The 24,593-nt window shown below is 38.5% G+C and overlaps 1 protein-coding gene and 1 long non-coding RNA gene across 13 annotated transcripts in view; one reads left to right on the top strand and one right to left on the bottom strand.

Annotated features, from left to right (window-relative positions):
• FGFR2 (fibroblast growth factor receptor 2) overlaps window positions 1–24,593 on the bottom strand; it is a 179,969-nt gene that overhangs the window by 62,883 nt on the left and 92,493 nt on the right. For all 12 annotated transcript variants that reach the window (XM_042457265.1, XM_042457264.1, XM_042457267.1 and 9 more), the window contains one exon: window positions 14,386–14,509. In XM_042457265.1, coding sequence (XP_042313199.1) covers window positions 14,386–14,509 — 124 coding nt within the window. The remainder of the gene's footprint in view (window positions 1–14,385; window positions 14,510–24,593) is intronic.
• LOC121925298 lies at window positions 3,034–20,761 on the top strand. Its single transcript, XR_006102850.1, has 4 exons — window positions 3,034–3,119; window positions 16,621–16,725; window positions 17,998–18,080; window positions 20,678–20,761. It is a non-coding gene; the product is annotated as an uncharacterized LOC121925298 (long non-coding RNA).

Below are 24,593 nucleotides of genomic sequence, written 5' to 3'. Positions count from 1 at the left end.
GAGTACTGGGCTATGATTCTGGACAGCAGGGTTCAAATTCCCACTTTGGCATGGAAACTGACTGGGTGACCTTAGGCAAGCTGCACAGAAAGTCACACAGCCTCAGAGAATTGGAAATGACTTGAAGGCACACAACAACAACACAGCTAATTCTGGATTTTGGGGCCACCTTTTCTTGATTTCAAGCCATGTGTTCTCTGGTCTTCAAGAGACACACTAAGAGTCAGCTGATTGAATTGGTCACCAAAAAACAACCCTGTAGGTAGTTCTGTGACATCTAGGAGAGCTTATGGAGTCATTTTGTCTAATTTGTTTTCTTTTTAGAAGACTTATAAATCATCTTTTAATGTAATCCACTCCCAAGACACTATTATACTGCATTTAAAACACACAATACAAGAAATAAACATCCTTGCCAGAGTTATTGGTGAATCTGATTCTGTGGGTGGAATTTTGCTTCTCCATCTCAATCTGTAACAAGTAGAAGTGACTTAGAAAGGTTGGGGATGTGTGAGAACTGAAGCAAACATGCACATGCAGAGCATGAATCCTTGCTAACATTACTGGGCCTCTACAGATGAATGGCTCAATGTTGCCTCTTTGAGCCCTGGATAGAGGCTGTGGCAACCACACGCCGTGGCCTCCTCAGGGAGCAACAAGAAATCCTAGAAGGGGTGTCATAAGTGCTGCAGCGCAGAGTCACAATGGCTCTTCTGTGCAGTGACGTTTGGGCACTGTGCCCGGCGTGCGTCATCATGGCACATGCCGTGTAGACAGGTGCATGCCATGCTGGCCACCGGACAGTGCGGTAAGGGCTTTGAGCATGTGAACACTCAGCCCTTACTGCACGTACAGACCGACACAAAGTGCCGGTCTGCATCGTCCCACTGTCTCTGGTTTTCAGAGCAGCTCAGAGTGCCTAAGCTTTCAGAGATGAGAGACATTTAATAAACATTTGGCTATACATTTTCAGCATTATTGGATGCTGTCTTGTATCTCAGTGATAGCAATCCAGGTACATCCAGGTGAAAATCCTGCCCAAACCCAGCAGAAACAATGACCATAATGAGGAACAAGAGGAAGAAAAGTAACAGCAACTATAGCTTGATGAGAGTGGAAAGACATAGCATAAGATAACTGGACATTAAATAACTAGATTTTTAAAGAAATATACCACTGTGACTCCTCTGGAGCTACACTGGTTTGAATTCTATTACTATTACCAACTAAAGTAGATCCAATAATCAATTAACAGTTAGTCAACACTTCTGAAAATCATATTGATCTAACGAGTATATTCTAATTTAGATTGCCAATAGGATTCAAGCCATTGCAAGCACATTTCACATAGTGAAATTGGATGTGTAGTCATTTCTATTCATATTGACTGGAGATGAAGAGGCACATCCTGTACCCATATCACCAAACCAGTATCAAAATATAGTCTTTAAAAGTGTAGGCATTACAGAGGTTTAAGAGATAAAATGTAGCACCAACTGGTCAGAAACTAGCAGCACATGACATGGATGTTCTTGTTTGAAAATGCTCACTCTTAATACCAGTCTGCCCTTAGCGTGGAAAAAAACTATTGTTAGGCTGCCACAGTGTGCATTTCATCAGCTTCCCCAGAGCAAAATGTGTCTCTGCTGAAAAGAGGCTGTAATGTCTACCTTGCTAATCTTGGAGTTAACCGATATGATCCCTTATATGGCACCGGCAAAAGCCAAAGCTTTAGAATATCTGAGCAAACACAAAAAGGTTTGCTCAAGTAAGGGAGAATATGGGAAATATAACAATGAATAGTGTTACTGAAAGATTTTAAAAAAAAACACTTTTGGATTAGAGAAAGAATTTTTAAAAAAGCAAGACCTAAATTTCCCCAGACAAGGCTGAAAGTAGAAATAAGAACGACACTTCTAGATTCTGCATCAGGTTTCTCCTGGCAATATATCTCCATGTTTTCCTAAGCTCCAGAGAAGATAAGAATGCCAGGAGATGAAATCATATGTGTCAAATTCATCAGAGAATAGCCCTTACCATGGTACTGTGAGATGCGCATACCAAATTCAGCTGGAGATAAGAAACTTATACCAGATCTATTGGATGTAAAAGGAAAGAAGGTAAAGGGGATCAGACAATCTCTATTCCAACCAAACAGGCACTAGTCTGGATCACAGTTTACAACAGTGCTATTCAAAGTGGTAATTCATAGATGGGTCCCTGAACCATCTGCTGCTGGTCGCTTGAGAGGTTCCAGAAAAGACACAATTATAGTCAAAGGACATAAATATGGTACCCTGTCACAGGAAAAGGTTCTTTGTCTCCCACATCAGGTAGTTTAAGATACACTGGTCTATAATACAGTTTTGATTTTATGTATCATAGAGACATATACACACAAACAAACAAACACAGTCTTTGCATATCTCATGGGGTTTTTTTCACTTGTAATTTCTTTAAATAATATACTCTAAAGTCATTACCTTCCCCCTGAATGGCCACACAGTGTTTTCTCATCACTGTGAAGCACAGAATTCTTACTCTGGTGTTTTCATGCAGCTTGCCTAATAGTCACACTGTCTTCCTCTGCTGTTTTGGGGTTTGATGCCACTTAAAGGAGCACTGAGGGAGGGATGGAAGAGTCTTCGGTACAGTGTATGGAAGAAATGGGACAATGCCAGAAAAGGACAGAGCAAATATATGAGCTATTGAAAAACACACGGGCATGTAGTGGCAGGGGAAGAGGTTAGTGGGGTCTATGTGATCAAAAAGGTGCAATGTAAAGATGATGGTATTCATCCATCAAGTAACAGCACCTGGATTTTATGTATGTGTGTAAGCCTTTGATAAACTATGACAGTCACTAACAGCAAAGCACACAGCCCCTAGCTCTAAACAAATTGAGTAGATGATCTCCCGCTCTCTTTCTCTGAGCTAGGCATATGTGTATTGACAAAAGCTCCTGCCAGGTGTAAAGTCCACAGTCAGGCTTTTCACTGCTTTGAAAAAACATTTCTTCCTTCTCACTTTATCCAAATACCTAGAGGCAAGGCACCAGTTTGTGGATTCCTGCCTGCCATCACCCCTGTCTCAGCATGTCCCAGCCCTCCAGTGCTCAGGTAAGTATGTCAGGTTTACCCTTGCTCCTGTAAAGAGTTCGTCAACAACAGCAAACATCTCTGCCAGAATGCAAGTTTCAACTTGGCTAGGCTACAAACATTTACCTCTTTCAATTTTGCATCAAATAAAGTTTCTTCATTTTGTTACTTTACTAGAATGGATATTTCCTTTGAAAAACATAATATGAATTAACAGACAAAAATGTATTAACATTTATTACAAATGAAAGAACCCAAAATTTATGTAATAAATGTATCTTAAATCAAAATACAAGAGGGGAGCAGGGATGAATATAAAATCTTGAAGGGGCCTATGGTGTTTTTTTTTTTTTAAAAAAAAGATACTATTTGTGGGAATGAGTAAACCAATTGATATCAGTGTTGTTACTGACTTACATCCCATTAATTTAAATAAATCTCTTCTATGTAGGACTCAATCTGAACTCAAACCAGTAAAACTGCAAGATATGATGGCTTGGTCCTCATATTATGCCAGACTGCAGCTTTCACACATCATACACCAGAAAAACTTAACTTCTAGATGTATGGGCAAGGTATAGTTCATTATGTGCTTCTGTTTCCCATCTGCAATGTACTTAAGAATGTTGAGATGGAGAACACTTGGCAGCAGAATTGTAAATTTTAATTAACTCACCAAACTAGTTTGCAAATTCAATACAAAGCATCGTTTCAGACCTCAGTTTGCCAGGCAATTGTAAACCATAGTTTATCCATTTAGATGACACTGTAAAGATAAGCAACTATGGTGGGGTTTTGTTGTTGTTGTTGTTAACTGCCCTCAAGTTGCACTGACTCATGGTGACCCTGTAGATGAGACATCGCCAGGATCATCTATCCTCCAGTGTTCTGCTTAGGTCCTGCAAATTCAGAACCCATGACCTCTCTGAATGAGTCAATCCCTCTGGTGTGTAATCTGCCTCTCTTTCTACTATCCTCTATCTTTCCTAGCATTATTGTCTTTTCTAATGAACTGTGCTTTCTTATGATGTGGCCAAAGTACAACAGCCTTAATTTGACTATTTTGGCTTCCAAGAAGAGTTCAGGCTTGATCTGTTCAAGGACCCATTTGTTTGCCTATTTGACTGACCACAGTATCCTCAGCACTCTTTCCCAGCACCACATCTCAAATGAATTGATATTCTTCTTATTGACTTTCTTCACTGTCCAGCTTTTCCTTCTATATATGGTGATAGGGAATACAATGCCTTGGACAATTCTAACTCCGGTGTTTATTTGTACATCCTTACTCACTCAGGGCCAATTTTCTGATAAGGGACCGTGTGGGGACTGTATAAACTTTCAAAAATGGCAAAAACTAGAGAAAATAAAACTAGAATTACTAGGTCTGTATCTGGCTTTGGAGGGAGGATATATTATGCAGTGTGTGGGGGCCTACAATCTATTAAAAAGGTGGATTGCTCCTTTTGGATTTCCCCCCAGGGATGGTACAATGATTCTACTTTAATTGCCATGGCTCTATCCTATGGAACTCTAATGTAGTCAGATAGGCCCATGTGTTTGTAGTCAGATAGTCCTATGTGTTTGTAGTTTTTGGTACAGCTAGCCCAAACTAAATATGCTATGTTCCTACTTCCCTATCCATGCATTCATTTCCACAGAACAAATCTAAACAGCTGCTAAAATGCAAAGGGATCTTGTACATCTGAGATCAACTGAGCAAAAGAAGTTGTAGCATCTGCTTTCATAGACTTGGTCTAAGCATCTGCATCTGAGGAAGCAGACCAAGTCTAAGAAGGCTTATGCTACAACTTATTTCTGAGGAAGCAGACTGAAGCCTATGAAAGCTCATGCTGCCAACTTCTTTCTGTTAGTCTCAAACGTGCTACAAGATCTCTCTATGTACTTCTTTCATACAGTTAGTCACAAAGGTGCTATAAGTTCTCCTTACTTACTGATATTCCAGACTGACACAGCTACATCCCTGAGAGCTACTAACATTTTGTTTAGAACTGTATTAGTTTTTTCTCAAAGATAAACCTTTTTACCTGAGATGAGGTACAAAAAATCAGTTTATTGTACAATATGTTCGCAATCAGTACATTTCACAATGAGAAAAGAGAATCTGTTTTTCATAATATGGCAGTCAAATTTTTGCCAAAGCTGAGCTTCTATTGGGGAAGCACTTTTATATTCTCCAAATTTAAAGTGAAATACTATGAATCAAGAAGACAGGCATTCTCTATGCTTTGCTACTACATTGTTATTTTCACTGTGTGCAGAATTCCTTGCTTAAAGAAAGGCCACATGTCACTGGTAAAGCACATGGCTTGCATGCAAGAGGTCTCAGGTGCATCCCAAAATATCTATAAATAGGATTGTGAAAGACTCTTTCCTGAAGCCCTGGAGAGCCACTGTCAGTCAGTGTAAACAATACTGACCTAGTTGTACCAATGTGATTACAAAAGTGTCACTGATGTTCACATGATTCTATTAACTATGTGGTAAACTACACAAGACCACTTGGCCCCCATGCCTGCATCCTTCAGCTAAGCATGTATAAACTTTTGAAAATGACTAATTTAGTTATTTGATGGCAAATCTCTAGTCTATTTTTTACAAAACCTTGGAACAACAACAGAAGTGCTATCCTTCTGATAGCCACCCTCCTATAGTACACATACAAGAGATATTATACTATTGTCACTTAAAAGAATTGTGGAACATTGTGAAAGGTTGACATGCTTTGGAAACATTCGACCAGAGTACTAATATGGAAGGCCCCCAAGGCCACCCTTAGTTAATTCCTGGAAACAAAGGAAATGTTTCTATTATTAGCAGTACCTCTCTGGTGCTTTGGGAAAAGAGGGCTATTGAAACGTGCAGGCAGGCACATGATTCCTTATTCACACCTTTTCAATGTTGTATTTTTTGGGCTCCAGAAGTTAAATCTACCGTTCACTTATCTTATACAAACCCAAGGACTTCACCAAGTTACTACAAGGGCATACATGCAAGGCCAATTGCTTCATGAGCCTGTCTGAATACATCTATCCATACACTGAAATCAAATGCAGTGTTGAAACTGCAGGGCTTTGGAACAGAGAATGTGACACATATTTGCGTGATTCCTTCTGCTTTCTTGTGTTTCAATACTGCCCTGTTCTACTTGGGTCTGTGATAATCATTAGTTTACCATAACATCAGGCATACAGGTTGATTCTATATTATCCAGAATTACGAAGTTCAAAATACAATCAAAGCTTTTTCCATGAGTGCCTGAAATAGTGACACTTTTGCTTTCTGATGATTCAGTGTACACAAACTTTGTTTCATGCACAAAATTATTTTTTTAAATATTGTATAAAATTACCTTCATGCTATATGAGTATATGAAGCATAAATGGATTTTGTGTTTACACATGGGTCCTTTCTCCAAGGTATTTCATTATGTATATATATGCAAATACAGGTATTCCAGAATCCATCCATCCATAAATAAATAAATAAATAAATAAATATACAAAACATTTTTGGTCCCAAGCATTTCAGATAAGAGAGATTCAACCTGCATTATGATTATCAAGAAATAAATGATAACTTCCAAAGACAATTATCATTTACTTCTAAAATGAAATAAGGTATCTACTTCAGACTGATAGCTGCACTAATTTCTCACTTTTTAACAGGTTTATGGTTGATTAATTTCTATTGATTGTTTAGTTTAATTCTATTTAACTTCTTTTATTTTTTAAATGTCAGCTTTTAACTGTATCACTTTTATTTTCTATAAACTGACTTGAGTCTCGGAGTTAAGGAAATTGTGGGGTATAAATTAATTTAAAAACAAATTATTATTATTATTATTATTATTATTAACCTTTATTTATAAAGCGTTGTAAATTTACACAGCGCTGTACATACAATCTTTTTAATTGGACGGATCCCTGCCCTCAGGCTTACAATCTAAAAAGTCACGACACAGAAGGAGAAGGGAGTGGTGGTGGGGAAGGGGCCTGTCTAGTAAGATAATACATATAAAATACATAGCAATACAGGAAATGATTGAATAAAATAGACAACAAAAGAACATCAAATAGCAAGTGAGAATTATGCAATGCCTGGGAATGCTTCTCTGAACAGGATGGTCTTCAGCTCCGTTTTGAAGCTGGTTAAAGAAGTGATGGCTCTTGCTTGTGGGGGAAGAAGGTTCCAGGAGTGAGGGGCAGCAAGTGAAAAGGGGCGAATCCGAGATGGGGCAGAGGAAATCCTGGGCTGGGACAGCAGACTTTGACTACCAGAACGGAGGGCCCTAGTGGGAAGGTGATGGGAAATAAGGTCTGGTAAGTAAGGAGGGGCCAGCCCATGGAGGGCTTTAAACGTTGACAGCAGGAGCTTATACTGAATGAGGAAAGGGAGTGGGAGCCAGTGAAGGGATACCAACACAGGAGAGATGTGGTCAGAGCAGTGGGTGGATGTGATAATGCGTGCAGCTGAATGCTGTACAGAAATTAAAGGACGGAGGTGAGAGAGAGGAAGCCCAGCCAGGAGGATGTTGCAGTAATCGAGTCGTGAGATCACTAGGGCATGGACCAGGATCTTGGCAGTAGAGGTGGAGAGATATGGTCGGATTTTGGCAATATTGTATAAAAAGAATCTACAAGCCTTGGCTGTGGTCTGGATCTGAGGGATACACGACAGAGAAGAGTCAAAGATAAAACCAAGACTGCGGGCTTGCTGGACTGGTTGAATAGAAATGTTGTCCACAGAGACAGAAAAGGAGTGTTGAAAGGTGGACTTAGGAGGAAGGACAAGAAGCTCTGTCTTGGACATATTGAGCTTCAAATGCCGATGGCGCATCCACTGCGAGACAGCTGTGAGACAAGACGAAACTTGCTGTTCAAGCCTTGGAGAAAGGTCGGGGGGTGGAAAGAAAATAAATAATAGTTCAAAGTGGGCAATGGAATCAGCAGGCAATGGGGAAAGAAGAGATCCTGCAACATGAGCCCAAATCATAGTTTAGCCACCATGAAATGTGTTCAGAACCACAGCATACTTAATCCACTCCAAATTGCATGCCAGGATAGCGGAAAATTAACATTTTGTACAAAATGATTTTTTAAAATCTGCACATTACTCTATGTATGGGATGGAATGGACTTCAGAATGAAAAGTGTAAAAATGGAATAATCAAAATGTGAATAATTCATTCATCCTCCATTACCAGGTAGCACTACTGTCAGCAGAGTTCCTGTCCATAGGTCACAGCAATTCCTTCTGTGTCTGGTCAGGCCAATCAAATGGAAAGAGCAAGATGCTATAATCAGAATACCAAGGAGGAAACTGCCTTGATTCTAATCTTGGTTCTAATCTGTTCCCAGACCCCCTTTCCCCTGACCCTTTGAATAAGAAGACAGAAGAAATCACCAACTTTTCTCTTACTAGATATCTTGCAAAGGTTGGAAAAGTAATTTTTGGATTACAGCTCCCAGAATCCACTCACTCCCAGCATGTATGGCCATTGCAGTGATGGTTGGAGTTTCCCATATTAATGAGGTAGTGAATGTATTCTAGGCTGTAATCTGTAAATGAAGTCCAATAAAATGAACCATATGTTCAAAAGAAATTCAGCACCCTTGATAGCTTCTCAGATGTTTGGACTAAACTCTAGAGCAGACTGAGCAATTCAATGACATGGGATCCACTGAGCCATTGGCTGGCAGATTCTAGGAACTGTCATGCAAAAACTAAAGTTTAAAGCTCTAGTCTTAAATTAGCACAAGAAAAGTTAGGAACTATGAAATATCTATCCCAGGTATCTGTTTCATTTGGTCTCCAAACTAATGCTGAGCTGCCTAAAGCTAACCACAGAAAGTACTAGTAAGACATTTCTGCCTTTATTTTAGAGATGTCACTTCATACATGTACCAAATACTAGATTTGCTTCATGTATGTGTTTACTACATTCACAAATCTGGACCAGTAGTGGATGATATTAGCATATTCAGTCCAAATGAAACCCTTGAAATTCTGCTAACTTATTAGCACACAAGTGATGAAAGACTTAGGCTTTCAAAAGTTATTACAGGCAAGTTAATAATGGCTATTCCTAAATTAGCATTGTGTCATTATTTGGCAAGAGGTTTGCTGGGAAATCTTCAAAATCTGTGACATAATAAGAGATTTCAGTATAGTATGCCGTATAGACACATGGATATAATACACCGCCATAGTTTTATACTGTTCATTATTTCCAAAAAAATTCCTCTGAAACCAGCTATACAACTTGAAATAAAAGACAGAAATTGCAGCAAAGGGCATTGTTTAGCTGGCAAGATGTTGAATAATTTGAACAGCTTAATCAAAAATGAAGAAGAAAGAATGTTTAAAAGGGTCCCTTTGCTAAATGAACCTATGACTTTTTGCTCAACTGCCAATCTTTATGAATGTTACCTCTTCACCTCTTATTCAAGGAGAAGGTTTTTCTTTTTAAAAGGAAAAGGCATCTTAAAGATAAACTGTGATAATGCATCAAAACAAAATGTTTAGACTTCTTTGCTAATCTTCAAAAATAATTCACAAACCCAGACTCTGTAGCTGGATTATTCATGTACACTTTTAGAAATTTGAAAACAATTTTGTTTGTTTCAAAATTTAAAGGTTTTTGAAGGATTTAAAGTTGTTGTTAACTATTTCTATTTACTTCCCTCAATTTATCTACTCCACATTTTTCAGGTCTGGCACCACTCTCAGCAGTAGTGGATTTCAAAGGGGAATGAATAAAAGACATTCTTGGTATTTTATCTCTTCCTCAATACCCCCAAGCACATCCAGATAACTAAATTATTACACGTAAATAGTTTGTCCATTTGTATAATCCCCTCAAGGAGACTTACCCAAAAATATCTAATAATACATCTTCAGGTCTATGGTAAGATACATCAGGCTAGAATACTGATATGAAGAAAATGGAGCAACTTCTCATATTTACCAGGAACAGGCTGATATTGACAAGAAACAAATAACATTTCCTTTTACATCAGCCAATCTAAATCTGGTGATTTTCATTCCATACCTAAGGCACCTTTTCTAGGTGAAGACAGACTTCTGACAGTCAGTTTTTGAGAAATACATACTGACCATACATCAATCAACTATTACATTTTTCACCGTGTAGTAAAAATAGCAGAAAGTTTTATTTGCAAAATTCTCTATACTTTTACCTGGATCGGTCAAAAGAATACCATCTAGGTAGGTGTTTGTTATATATTAATGAGTGTAGCAGCAAATAAATGCTGTTCTGAGCCAAATTAGGCTGTGTTTGTCCTTTGCAAGTATCATAAATACACTGTTGGGATAACTGTAGGAATCACTTTTTAATTTGTCTGGGCCAGTGGGTGTTTGTCTTGGAAAGGAACGGACCTAAGCACTATGGAGGCATTACTGTGTCTGAGCAGAACAAACATAAGAAGAGGAAAGAGGCACCAACTCCTTCTTGCATATTTCTGTGGCTCTCTTTCCATTTATATAGCACCATCACTGTATATGATGTTTTACAAGCAAAAGAGCAACAAGACAGCTCCTTACCCTCAGGCTTACATTCTAATTAAGACATGAGACAAAAGGAAAAGGGGACAGCAGCTCAGGAAGGGATTAAGTCCAGGAGATACTGCCTCTTCTTCTCTCCCTCTGCAGCCAGGAGCAGTGGCAGTTGGGATGGAAAGAGAGCCTATCATCTACTTCTGAGGCTAGGCCTGGTGGATATCCATAATGCTGTTCTATTCAGATTCAGTAAAGCCTAAGTGGAACTTCTGACACTAAGAAATTACAGGGAAACCTATGTTATAGATTATTAAATTATATACTCACTCTTACAATTTCAAGACCACTCCCATATGTATGGGTCAGAGTCTTCTTACCATACATTTCTGCCCCTCTATGATAAGTAATATATGAAAAATGAGCAAGCAATCACCACTGTAGGAGAAACTAAAAGCCACTATCAAGTGAAACAGTCTTTCCTGGATTCTTACACTTCTGAATGCAGTCACTGGTCATAAAAAACAAACACAAAAAGTCTTCGCACACAGAAAGCTGAAAGAAGGCAGTGCTAGGATCTGGCTGTGTGGGACACATAAGCTTCACATTAACATATGAAATCCCCAGCTACACTTTGGACTGGTAAAAACAAAACAAAACAAAAAAAACTTAAGTACACTACCAGGATCAGTCCTAGGCTTAAGGTGATCAAGGTAAAGGATCACCATGAGGGCCTTGTTCTATACAGTGGAGGATGTGGGGTTTAGTCCTCCATCAGCCCATTATAGGTATAATTAGTAGTAGAAGATGTTGACTAAAGAGAAACTGGGTTCTATTTCTACTAGTCAGCCCTCCACATTCACTGAAGTTAGAGATATAGGGCCCCTGCGAAAGTGGAAAAACTATGAATAACTCTACCCCCTCCCCCTCCCCCCCACACACCATATTTAACACAAACTAAATGTATGATCCATAGATTTAGCCCACCATGGATGCCTTCAAAGTGACTGGGATTCCTTCGAAAGGCAAATGCAGGTGGCTGCCACAGCTTGTCACTGTCTCCACTTCTGTTCTATGCCATTTTTAACAGGGATTTACAAGCATCACTACATATTCACAGTCTTGCAAAGCTTGTAGTCCCTCTTAAAAATGGCATAGGGCAGTAGTGGAGGCAGCAGCAAATAATCTATGAATAATCAAGTCTGCAAAAGTCAAACCCACAAATATGGAGGGCTAACTGTATTATCATAATAGTTTCTGTTCTATATTATTTTTCTAATTTTAAACTCTGTGTCATTTCCAGAACCCAGAAAACGAAGGTTCATCATGATTCCATTTAATACCACTCAAAACACACAAATGCTTTAGTGTAGCCAAGAATGAAATAGCCCAAATTCTAACACACTATGACTACCAAATAATACCCCCCCCCAAAAAAAAAAGAAAGGGAGTGTTAATTACAAAAGCTATATGAAAACTATATTTCTGGAGAAGGGGCAACAACAAAGATCCCATAATGGCAGTTTACCACTCAAAATTCACTAATCATGATGGAAAATCTTGCCTATACTGTTTACTTTTATGATTCTCTATGAAAGTAGCAGACATAGCAATAAATGACATAACTCTCATTACCATTCCATTCATTCATGCAAGTCACTAATCTTTACTGCCAGGAAAAATAAACTGTGCAGAATATTCCTGAATGTAAGGCATTGAAACAGCTCAAAAGAGGAAGAAGAAGCTGGGGGATTCTGGTAAATATTTGCCCAAGTTACACAAAATGGATGAAAACCTTCAAAGACAGTGAAACTGGGCACTCTGTGATGATTTTAAGACTGTGTCCTTTCCACGGCTTGGAAACATGTTTTTTTGGGGGGTATACCACTTCCAGAATCTCACAGGCAGTATGTCCATAACAGAAGTAACAGTCCTAAAAGTAGGTTTCCAATATCTGCTCCTTTTAAGACAACTGCACTCCCAGCATTTGAAAATAATTTTGTTCCTTGCACACACTTTTCTTTTCTCCAGTCCTCTGAAGTCATACACCCCACAGGGGGAAAGACTCTTTGCAGGCACAACAGTATATATTCCCTTTGCTTCCTTCTTTCAAGAGACTGTGGGCACACCTATTCCCTAGTGAGGGAGCATAATTCAGCTGCACCCTTTCAGCAGCTGGTCTGCACAGGATGGAGTCATGTGGAACGCAATTTACTATAATTCCTGGCAGCCGTTAGAGCTGCACCTTCAATAAACATTGTTTAAACAAGTGTTCAAACAAAAATGGTTTAGTCTCCAGGTTAGCTCACCTCAACTGAATAGAGAGCTTATTGGGGGGAGCAATATCTACAGCTCTGCAACACCCTACACTTCTTTGATTCTTCAAGTAGCAGCCCTCCTTGCAAATTAAGTGAAATGATTAAAAATAATTGCACATTCTGCCATGGACTATTTATATAAAAAATAACAATGAAACCCTCAATTGTATATAGTAATTATGACAGGAGTCTTCCCATGTTCATATGCCCCAACTCACAACCACAAGAGAATGTCAGGCTCAGGGCAATACTGATGTTTGTAGTATACCAAATCTTTTAAAATCTGCAAGGAGAAAAAAGGCCTTAACTGACTCGATTGTGTGGAATATCAAGCAGTTGGGGGTGGGAAACAGGATTGTCAAGCAGTAGATGTAGAGATAGCTGGAACAGAAGGATAGAGGTAGATAGGTAGACAGATAAGAACAGAAAGAACAATTGTTTCAATAGGTCACTTCCTTGTTAACATTGAGAAGTTATTTTTAAATATCCCGAGGGACAGAAGTGAAAGCTGCCCAGAGAAATCAATGGGAAAATCGAAGATGTTGATGTAGTTGGGATCGAGGAACAGAATAGCCACTCTGCATTTCGGGGGGGGGGGGGGGGAGACCCACTCAGTATCAGTAAAAGGAGGAGGAGTTGTTGTTCTTCCAACCCCATTTTTCCTTAATGTGAAACCTTTAAACAACCTTTCTGATTTTCACAAATTAGTCCCTGTATCATTTTCAACAACTCTGCAATGTTCTCCAAAGGTATTAGACACACACACACACACACACACACACAGGTGCCTCTTACTGTGGAGACTGGACTGGAAATAGTTTACAACAAGCTTCCATTACTACTGATTGTTTCTACCCCTATGTGCCAAGGATGAAATATACATCAACCCTGCAGAGTAGAATCATAGATTTTATATAGTCTGCAATGGCAACCTATTCCAACCTCCTGCATGCAGGAGTAATCCACTGGTATATCCCTATTATAGATGATGAGGCAAAGTAGTTTATAGCACTCCTGCAAAGAAGTTTATTGTTATATTTCAAGATAGAGACAGGGCTATAATTGGACTCTTACAGGATGCACCAGGCGAAGCTGAATGCAAAAAAAAAAAAAAAGCTTTGTTGGGACTACATACTGACTGGCTGCACATTTAAGTGTTCAAAAATAAAGAAAAAATTATTTACTTGAAGCTAAAGTAGGACCTCTTGCTTTTGGTTTTCTTTTTCCATCCCACTGAACAACAGGATCATGTACCATATCACCACCAAGGATAGAATGCACTTATTTTCATATAAAGAATAATTTGAAGTTTTACATTTTTGAAGAGAGAGAGGGAGACAGAGATGACAAGACAAGAGAAATAATAATAAAATCAATCGATTTCCCCCACCCCCCAAAAATAATCTTATAGATCCTGGGGATTTACTCACCAACAACATCAAGATGATATGTGTGATTGATGGATCCATGTATGTTCTCCACAATACAAGTATAATTTCCTTTGTCAGATGGGACTACACTCTCCATTATAAGACTCCAGTGCTGAAGGCGCATCTAAGGGAATTTTAAAATACATGTTTTGTATAGCTGGCATTCACTTTTATTCACTACTCACAAAGACACATTGTAATAGCTTACAATAACATTATCTTTACCATTGCATTTCTACCAATGGGAAAGAAAGATCTGCAATCCTCTGTGATCCAAAAGCCTACACAAGGAAGCAATCCACATCAGTGTATCAGCCAGGCAACCATCACATTGTGGTATGCTGAATTTGGCACATGGCCACACACAAACACAAATGTTGTTATCTGCTATATTTTATTTTCAGTGCAACATTTGTGATTTCAGGTTCTGACAAAAGCATACAAGCTTTTCACAATGCAACAGGAGCTGAACAATGAAGAATGTTAATTTCAGCTAGTGATGGAGAATAATGTTGAGCACAAGACACATACCTCAGAGGATAGAAACAATAGTTTTTTGTCGGTTTTTCGGGCTATGTGGCCATGTTCTAGAAGAGTTTCTTCCTGACATTTCACCAGCATCTGTGGCTGGCATCTTCAGATTTTCTTTCTCTGAAGATGTCAGCCACAGATGCTGGCGAAATGTCAGGAAGAAACTCTTCTAAAACATGGCCACATAGCCCGAAAAACCCACAAAAATCTATGGATGCCAGCCATGAAAGCCTTTGACTTCACGATAGAAACAATGCTTTTAACATAGGTTGAATCCATTATTCCATGGATTTGGCAAGCATTCAGCTTCCATACACTGAAGTACCTCAATGCTTATTTTCAAGCCATTTATGTAGTGCATAACATACAGGTTGAGTTGCAATCTGAGCATATTGTGATATAGAAACAAATGCTTCTGTGAATGCTGCACACTGTAAAGTTGCTTTAAACTAAAATTTACATTGATTTGCTCATGGGAGTTTGCTGACTGAGAAAATCAATTCAGCTTTATAGCATGCAGGGAACACAACTAGCTCCTTTTCATTACCAGTTTGCACAGATCAAGGCCAGTCAATTAATGTGGATTGCATCTGCTACAAAGTTTACCACTACTAATCCATCTCTCCTTTCCATAACTCTTGGTACATTCTCTCTGCCATTTTACCAAGATCCAAAACGTTATATATATATGGATTCACAATCCCAAGATTTGAAATCATATTGAGCACCGATTTAATATAATGGCTTAGTGGTTAAGATGCCAATTCTAAAGATCAGAACATCAGAAGGTTGGCAGTTCGAGGCCCAGGTGCTGCATGATGGGGTGAGCTCCTGTCACTAGTCCCAGCTTCTGCTAACCTAGCAGTTCAAAAGCATGCAAATGCAAGTAAATAAATAGGCACCACTTCAGTAGGAAGGTAAATAGCATTTGGTGTATTTATTCTGGCCACATGACCACCAGAGTAATTCTTGGACAACGCTGGCTCTTTGGCTTAGTAACTACAGTCGGTTATGACTAGACATTCATGCCAAGGGACTATTTTTACCTTTACCTAGAATATTTACTTGAATTTTTCCATATAACATTTCCTAAATCTATATTGTCTCATCATCCTAAATTCGACACTGGTAGAGTGTTTTTAGCTTGTAAACAAATTGTGTGTTGTCTTAACAGAAATTAACAAGCATGTCCTACACCTTTTTGAGACCTAATATACTGTACAATATACATCTACTGATTCATGATAACCTGTTCAATAATATATATTGATTCAATTTATGACTTGTTCTACATTTCCATTGGTTAATGCACACATGTACACACACACACATGTACACACATTCAAAATGCAATTTGATTTCAGCATCACGTAACTAACCATGTTTGTGACACCTGCTAATCAAAATGTGTTTTTTAAATAATGTTGTTTCAGTAACCACTGGTAACAATCAGCTTGGTTTGTTTACCATTTCTACAGCTCTTTCTAGGTACAACATACTTGAAAAGACTCTGCCTCACATGTCTTCACCATCACTCTGATACAGGAGCATTTTTATTTAGTTCCTTGTACTAATTAGGAAGTAAAGGTAAAGCGGGGAGGGGGGCAACCATATTTCACAAAGCAGTGAAAAGACCATTACGTAATGTGTGGGAGACGCATAAGGTGATCTTATCTCACAGGCTGTTCATCTTGCACTTCACAGGATGAACATTAAGTTCCTGGACATAGCTAAAGTAGAGAGAAAGTCTGGCTTATAGTACAATCCTGTTTGTTTACTTCAAAGGAAATCCCACTCAGTTCAATGAAGGTAAGGTTAGAATTTTGCTTTATTTCATGAATGAATGTGACAGAAAGCAAAAGGTAGATTTTACTAGGCTTTTAACTTTTAAGTCTTAACGAGTATATAGTTGTGAAGCTCTTTGTATTCAGCCTTTTATGCTGGTGAAATAGGCTTGCCACCTTTTTCTTCTGAAAGGCTCCTTAACTTTAATTCTTGTATGGCAAGTATCTTGCAGTTTTGATCATAGCTGTAGTCAATGAGTTTGATCAGTGGTGAAGGTTAAGAATTTTAATTTGGTCATGGGGGGATGCTTGCCAAAACTGGCTAATTTATTCATAAATTTGATGAAACAAAATTTAGATTTTTACAAAGTTAAATTGGGAGGGAGTAAAATGGACAGACTCACTCATTCTTAATCCACTTGTTCTTATTTCCAACAAGGAATTACCAGTACTCTACAACTGCACTTGCACTTTTCATTTGGTGGCAAACACATAAGAGACATTGGCTTGGCTTAAACTGATTTAGTATCCTGGCTTGTACAAAAGATCTTAGACATGATTTCTCAGGACAGACAAAATAGGAAACTTTAGTTAATGGAAGGAAAGCTGGTTAGTTTATACACTTGGAAACTTTGATGTACACAATCAAAAGATTCAGTCATATCTCAGCGAGTTAAGATAACCATCCAAGCACACTCAATGGTTTCTTCTCAGGCTAGCCAGATATTTTCTGTGAACACAAATGAAGTGGGATTTCTACTTAATTCCAACTATAATGTCTTAGATAAGGCAGTGCCCTGAATCTCACCTGTTTCACATTTTGCACACCTATGTGTTTTTCTTTCCCTTTTCTTTTGTACTTCTTTACAGTCAACATTTTTGTAAATTATTTTGTTTTGATAGCTGGAGAGGATAAACCTGGCCTCTTTACCCTATCTAGCCTTAAAATAAGAAAAGGAGAGAAAGAAACCATTCTGGTGACTAATTTGTAAAGATAACACCATCTTGCACATAACAGAGGTGTGTAGCTGTTGCTAGACAAATAGGGGTCAGCAGACAGAAAAGCGTACTACAGTGACAATCTTCATTATACATTCTAAAGTGAGATTGATATTGTATCTCTATTTCAGCCCACAATGTAAGCCAACTTACGTCATACCAAATAATCACTTTACTTGCACAAAGCGTTTATGACACCACACCAAGATATTAAATTTAGACTTGCTCAGGTTATTCATCTTGTTGACAATGCACCAAAAAAGCTAGTAAGATCATTCTCTCTTTTTTTCACTAACAGGAATGTTAGCTTCAGGGAGATGACTGCATCAAGATGTTAACTGGCTAATCAGTCCTCAGATCTAGCAAGCTCATCAGTTCACTGTAAGTTATCACTCCAGGATGATAACATTGTAATGTTTAAGAGGGGAGAATCCTTCTTCTCTTTATTAAACTAATTGTAAGAACTATAGAATTTAGTAGTATTCTACATTATTCACAAAACAGGGGGCTTTGCCCCAAAAGATGATCCATACTCATGTAAAATACAAGCGTGATTGAATTCAATAAACATTATCTAAAGAAAGTTCTTTACCTGGTTGTAATAAAAGCACTCAGATAACGAAGGATGCTTGCACCAACACATTTGCATCAACACATTTGAAAAGAAAAAAATATTGCTGTTTTCAAATCTAAATATACAGGGCAGACTCACGCACCCTGCCAGGTTAACTATAATCCTGTCTTCGTCCACAGTGTTGCCTCCACACTTGACTGCCAGTATTCTGTGCTATTTTTGAAGATCCTTGAGGGAAATCAGATGTCTGATTGCTGGGAATGTAGTGTCGGCCAAAGGTGAATGGGTCTGGCCAAGTCACAGTGCACCCACAACATCAACAGTACATTGGATACATAAGTGACATGCAAGAAGTAGAGGGGAAACTCTTCATCCTGAAGCCCCACATGAGATGTTTCATGTCTTCTCTTTATGTATATGGCTTAGGACCAGGATATCCAAAAGATTATCTTCCACCATACGTGCCTACTCCAACTCCAACACAGATGCCCTGTTACACGTCCCACCACTCTGTGATGGTAGGTTGGTATACACACATGACAAGGCCTTCTCTAGTGCAACACCCTGACAATAGAACTCCATCCCTTTCGAGTTTCTAGTAGTCCTTGAAGACAATGCTGTTTCCCTTGGCCTTTGGTTTTTAAATTGTGTCTGCTGTAGTTCTTTTCCAAACTGTTTGTAATTATTGGGTTTTATGACTATTTTAAAAAGGAGTTTTAGAGTGATTTTAATTTGTTTTTAGCTATATATTTAATGTTTTAAATGTTTCTTTTCACTGTGCATCACCTTGGGGCCTTTGGTGGGCAAGAAGGGAATTTTAAAATGCTAGAAAGGGATAGAGGGGAGAGGGAAGCAGGTGGGTGGCTGCTGACTGAGGACAAATCACAAATGCCTGCACTTTGCTGTGACTACTCACACATATATTATTACATCAAGGCATTTTCATCTCAGTGTGGTACCTTCACTAAAGTTTTGAAATATCCCCAAATATATCGAGCCTTTTCTGGAAAGCTACTTGCCCAGAGGAAGGAAACCTTTGACCCTTCATATGTTTTGAACTGCAAATCCCATAACCCAATGTTTATGTTCGTTGAGGTTTCTATGAATAGAAATCTAAAACATCTAACAAGACAAAGAACCCTCCCTCAGTGTGCCCCATGTAATTGCTGACACAGGTGCTGATGTAGATCCAAAGAAAGGGGGTGTGATAGATATCTTCTGCTCAGCATAATTCAGTTATACTTAATGTGCTTAGCCCCCATTAAAAAAGAAGATCCACATAATGGCCTTTGAAGTATCCCATAAACAAACCAACTGCTGACTTGTTGTGTTTTGTGTTAGACTCAGGGGTCCTGTCTTAGTCAAACCTGTTTAAAAGAAGTTCAGAGACCACTGTATAAAATACAATTATGCCTGCTAGAAATTTGGAGACTTCAGCAGGGCGATCAGTTCTGCTCTAAAAACCCTGAATGCCTGAGTTTGTTGGGATACAGTAAAAAAACAAACCCACAAAGCTGTGTATCAGAACAAAAACAAGTACAAGGGAAGAGCTGCTACTGGGCTCAAAAATAATAAAAAGTGTATCTCTACATTTTAGGTTAGGGGAGCAAGACGCCTGAATGGATTGGAGAAAGGCCACGAACAGTGATAATACAATTAATCTATTTACAAAGCCAGCCTTCAGATTGTTCAACAGTATGACATTTGCCCTATGCCTGCCAGACTGGGATAACAGACAAATGTTTTAATTAAAAGGAAAGCAGGAGGCAGGAGAGAACCTGGCTCCTTAAGCAGGTTTTGACAAGTTCTGAACACAATTCATCTCAGGGCTAAAAATGACAATCTGCTGAGCAAAATAGTTTAATGAAAACTAGAACCTCAGCTAATGGAACCTTTTCAATTTTCAGGCAATGTTTACACTGTCAAATGCTATGAAAAGTTCCAAGTTTACAATGGACTGTTTCAATATCTCCTCTGAGATTTAGTATATCTTACAGTGGTACCCCGGGATACGAAATCACCGCCTTACGAAATTTCCGGGTTACGAAAAAAACCATTAGAAAAAACTGTTTCGGGTTACGTTTTTTTTTTTCGGGTTACGAAAAAAATTTTTGGTGCTTTTTGGCGCTTTTTCACACGGAATCGCGGCTTCCAGCGCTAGCGCCTATGGCAATTTCGGCTTGCGAAAGATTTCGGGTTACGAAGGGCTCCGCGGAACGGATTACTTTCGTAACCCGGGGTACCACTGTACTTGCTTTTATTTCTCTCCAGGACATCCCATGGCCTAAGCATTAGAATAATATGAACTAAACTCAAACTCTATTTTTAAAAATGTTTAACTTCTCCTTTGTTTAAAATTTCCTGCTAAACGAGTTTCACATAACTGTCTTCTTAATTCTTTCAGAAAGAGTGAAAGAGTGAAACAAAGATCCAGCAAGTGCAGTCTACATGTGGTCTGCCTTCAAGTCATTTCTTAGGTGATTCTAAGGTAAACCAATCACAGGGTTTTCTTGGCAAGTGTCTTCAGACTACCCACCATAAAAATGTCTGACACATTTCTGAATCCTAAAGGTTCATATGAATGCTTAGATTTTGGGTTCATTGACCCCAATGATTTCTGCAATCATTCTTAGAAGGATGAATTCAAAAACAAAAGTGCATACACAGAACTACAGTCACATTCTTGCCAACCCACAATCAATCAAGTGCTCATGTGAAGAGGCCTCATACCTTCTATGCTCTTCCTATGATCACGAGGCACATTGGCTGGTTGTAAGCTGAGTATTTCCAGCCTCCAGGGTAAGCTAATGCTAGAGTTATAACAGTATGACAATCCTTTAACTGCCATGACTTCATCCTGTAGAAACATGCATTTTGTAGTTGGGGGGGGGGGGGGGACACTGGCTGAGACTAGAGCTCTCCAGCAGAGAATTCTGAGTACCTCCATCAAACTACAAACCTATACAATATAGCAATGGCAATTAAAGTGGTATCAAACTACTATAACTGGGCAGTGTAGAGACACACTTAATAATAAATTTAACAAAGGAAAAATAAAACATCAAAACATGGATGTGATTTCTGTTATGAAAACAGTACACATATTGATGAATAAACAAGGTGTCTAAAGTTACTGTTTTGTTATCAGTATTGGGACATCTTTCCAAAATCCTGACTGGCTGCAACAGAGGTTTTACATGCTGTGAGTTACTACTGATGTATTCAATTAATGGGAACCATTCCTTGTGAACCAGCAATCGGTCCCCACATTCCTTTTATTACATCATATTATATTATATTATATTACACCATAGAAACTAGAGTTTCTAAATCAGATTTAAAATTCTTGTTTTCTAATTGTGACTTAAAGCTAACCATAGTAAATGTAATGTCAGCCTCTATCTCTTGATCATGTTTCAGATCAGTACCAAGCTATACACTACTGTCTCTAAGGGACAGTGATGGCTGGTGGCTTCTATTCCTGGTCTAGACTGAACTTTAAAGGAGCTATCCAAAGTGCTGAATTCCACTCCCAAAATAGGGTCAGTTCCTTTGACAATACCTTTACAGTTCAGATTAAAATCCAGATTGGATTTACCACCCCATTGGCACAGAATCCACCAGTTGCCAATGCTAAAAATCAATGAAACAAGCAAAGGCAAATATTTGTCCACAAGTAGTATGTAGTTTCCTGACTATAGTACTTCTGTGCATTTTGTGAGCACTGGCTGGGGAAGCACCCTTGAGATGTGAGGACACAGAGTAAGGTTCTTCTTGCAAAAAAGTAGTTAGGATAACAGTCTGTGCTAGCAGACTAGTATCGTTTCCTTGTCTTGATCAGCAGCTCTGTATAAAAAATCAAACATGCCTGTGTCACACCGCCCTTTGGGCCAGTCTGTTTTGGCCCTTAATTTAACCAGGCAACCATCTCTGAAACATAACTGATTTCTGTACCAGAAATGAACACCACAGATTATCAGCAACTATAATCACAAAACAAGAAAGAAGTGCAGTTCATTACAGTATGACTGGCAGCAGATATTTCATTTCCACGAACCAAGATTAATGGGTACGTGGCTCCCATAGATATACCTCTACAGATTGAAAATATCATGTATTTACCCAAGCCAAACTTTTTTGTGTAAAAAGGGATGTGGTAATGTAGCTTATCAAAACACAGCTGTGGAAACAAACACCCTTTTTCTAATACTTATAATAGTAAAAACTGATAGGACTCAATTTACTTTCTGGGAGGTGAGAAAGTAAAGAGGCTTGTTCACTCTTAGTGGCATGCATTATGTTAGTACAGTCTGCAGGGGGGTGTATGATAGAAATTCTTCAAAAGACCCACAACCATGTGTGAAAGGAGAGGAGATTGGGCTGAACTGCAAACAAGTCAACTTGGAAATGAAAGAAAGAAAGGACTCTTTGAAATATGACCTCTACACATATCTTGGAAAACCTAAGAATTTCCAAATGTTTTAAAAACAAACAGAGTTGCTCACTACAGGGGGAAAAATCAACTTCTGGATTATACTTTCCTTTGGCACAAGTATCATTTGTACTCCTCTTCCAGTAGAACAAGTGAAATGATACACTAGTCAAATAAAAAAAAAAGGCTAAATATACTATTGACTACATTTTTAAAAAAAGTTTTACTCTCTGAAGTCACGAAGGAAATATAGCTAAAATGACTAGCTACATAAGAACAAGAGACTGGATTTCTCCAAAGAAAGAAAGAAAGATGCAGTGGACTCAAGGTCATTATCAATATTCCATTGTAACTCTAGCTATCTTGTATCTTTTAGAAGACATCTTGATTAGGAATACGTTTCTTAGAAATGTTACATCTGTAAAGTCAAAAAGGTTCCCCACAATCAGATTTGCAAAATCTACCCTTCTGGCATATTTTTCTGATTATGCCTCAACAGATTACTTTTTTAATGTTTCCATTAAAAGAGGTTTAGCATTAGGAGATATCAGCTGATGCAAACTGACTCTCTTTCCCAACTTCAGAAATCTAGAGAAAGCAAAAACAAGACAAAAACAAACAAACCAAAGCCAAATGTAGTTGTTGGTCCCTACTAGACTTGACCAATTGAATCTGCAGAAAGATGGTGATACACTTACCTAAGTTACATTGATTCCACACGCTTATTCTTGTTGGGTCTAACAACTGTATTTATCCCTGACTCTCCAAAATAACTACTTTTCATCATTATTATGATCCTGTTTTATTACCATTAGTTAGTCTTATTAGTTATTTCTATTCTATTGTAGGAATTTAACTAGATCAGAGTAATTCCTTTTTCAGAAATCTGCTCTAAAAAACAAATTCAGGGGTATCTATTGGTCCTATAGCAAAGTTGCCTGCTATTGTACATTGCAAAAAAACTCCAAGAATGCCCCAAAGCCCATAGGTTATATCCGACACACCAGTGCTGGAAGAAATTCATCCTTGTTTAAGATACAGTGTATGATCCCAATCTTTGAGTTTTGCTCTCCAAAACTCAGGGATATACATTGGTGTACCTACTAGAGAGCTAGGAGGCTTTTTGTCTCTGCTGTTCCAGAACAGTGCAATTTAACTCTGCATCACATGTTAGTTCTGGAACCAAGTAGGAGGTTTTTCTCATCTGCCTCTTATTTTCTCCCCTGCAACCTGCCCTTTTAAAAAAATCAGTCTTGTATTTTTATAATGTTGGATGGGATCCGCTTTTGACAAAGCATAGAGGTTCCCCAGGCAAAGTCGGAAGGAGCCACTTGTCTATTTGACCTTGACAGAGTTTGGCTTCAAACATTCTCTGAAAATATTGCCTTCAGACTTGACCAGGGCTTGCTGCCAAGGAGAAGCTGGCAAAGTCTGAAGAAGACCCTTGTCAGCTGCACACCTGCAGCAAACTTAGTTTTAAAGAGTCACAGTAAAGTCTGAAGGGTATTTATTTATTTTCTTTGGTCCTTTGCTGGTTATGTGTACTGCACCATCACAAAAACACTTTTCTAAGTAGCATATTTTTAAGAGCCAAACTTCAGCAAATTTATTTTCTTTCTTCCTACCTGCAGTTCATTTCCCCCCTTTCCTTGGGTTCTAACATTTATTTCCCAGGACTAGGCCAAAACACCATAATTTCACATGGGAGCCACAAACAACTACAGATTAAACCCACCAAACTGACACAAGCTCATTCTTTCTGAACTGCTTCATTTCGCTCATTATTGCAGACAGGTAGCATACGGTGCTATATTTCAATTTGTAGGTCTGCTGCAAAATGGGAAAGTCCAGAGCTGTTCTACAAGGTAAGCTACAGCTACTTTTCAAA

The sequence above is a fragment of the Sceloporus undulatus genome, chromosome 3 (genome assembly GCF_019175285.1).
Source record: "Sceloporus undulatus isolate JIND9_A2432 ecotype Alabama chromosome 3, SceUnd_v1.1, whole genome shotgun sequence".
NCBI lineage: Eukaryota > Metazoa > Chordata > Lepidosauria > Squamata > Phrynosomatidae > Sceloporus > Sceloporus undulatus.
This window is presented reverse-complemented; position numbering and strand designations above follow the sequence as displayed.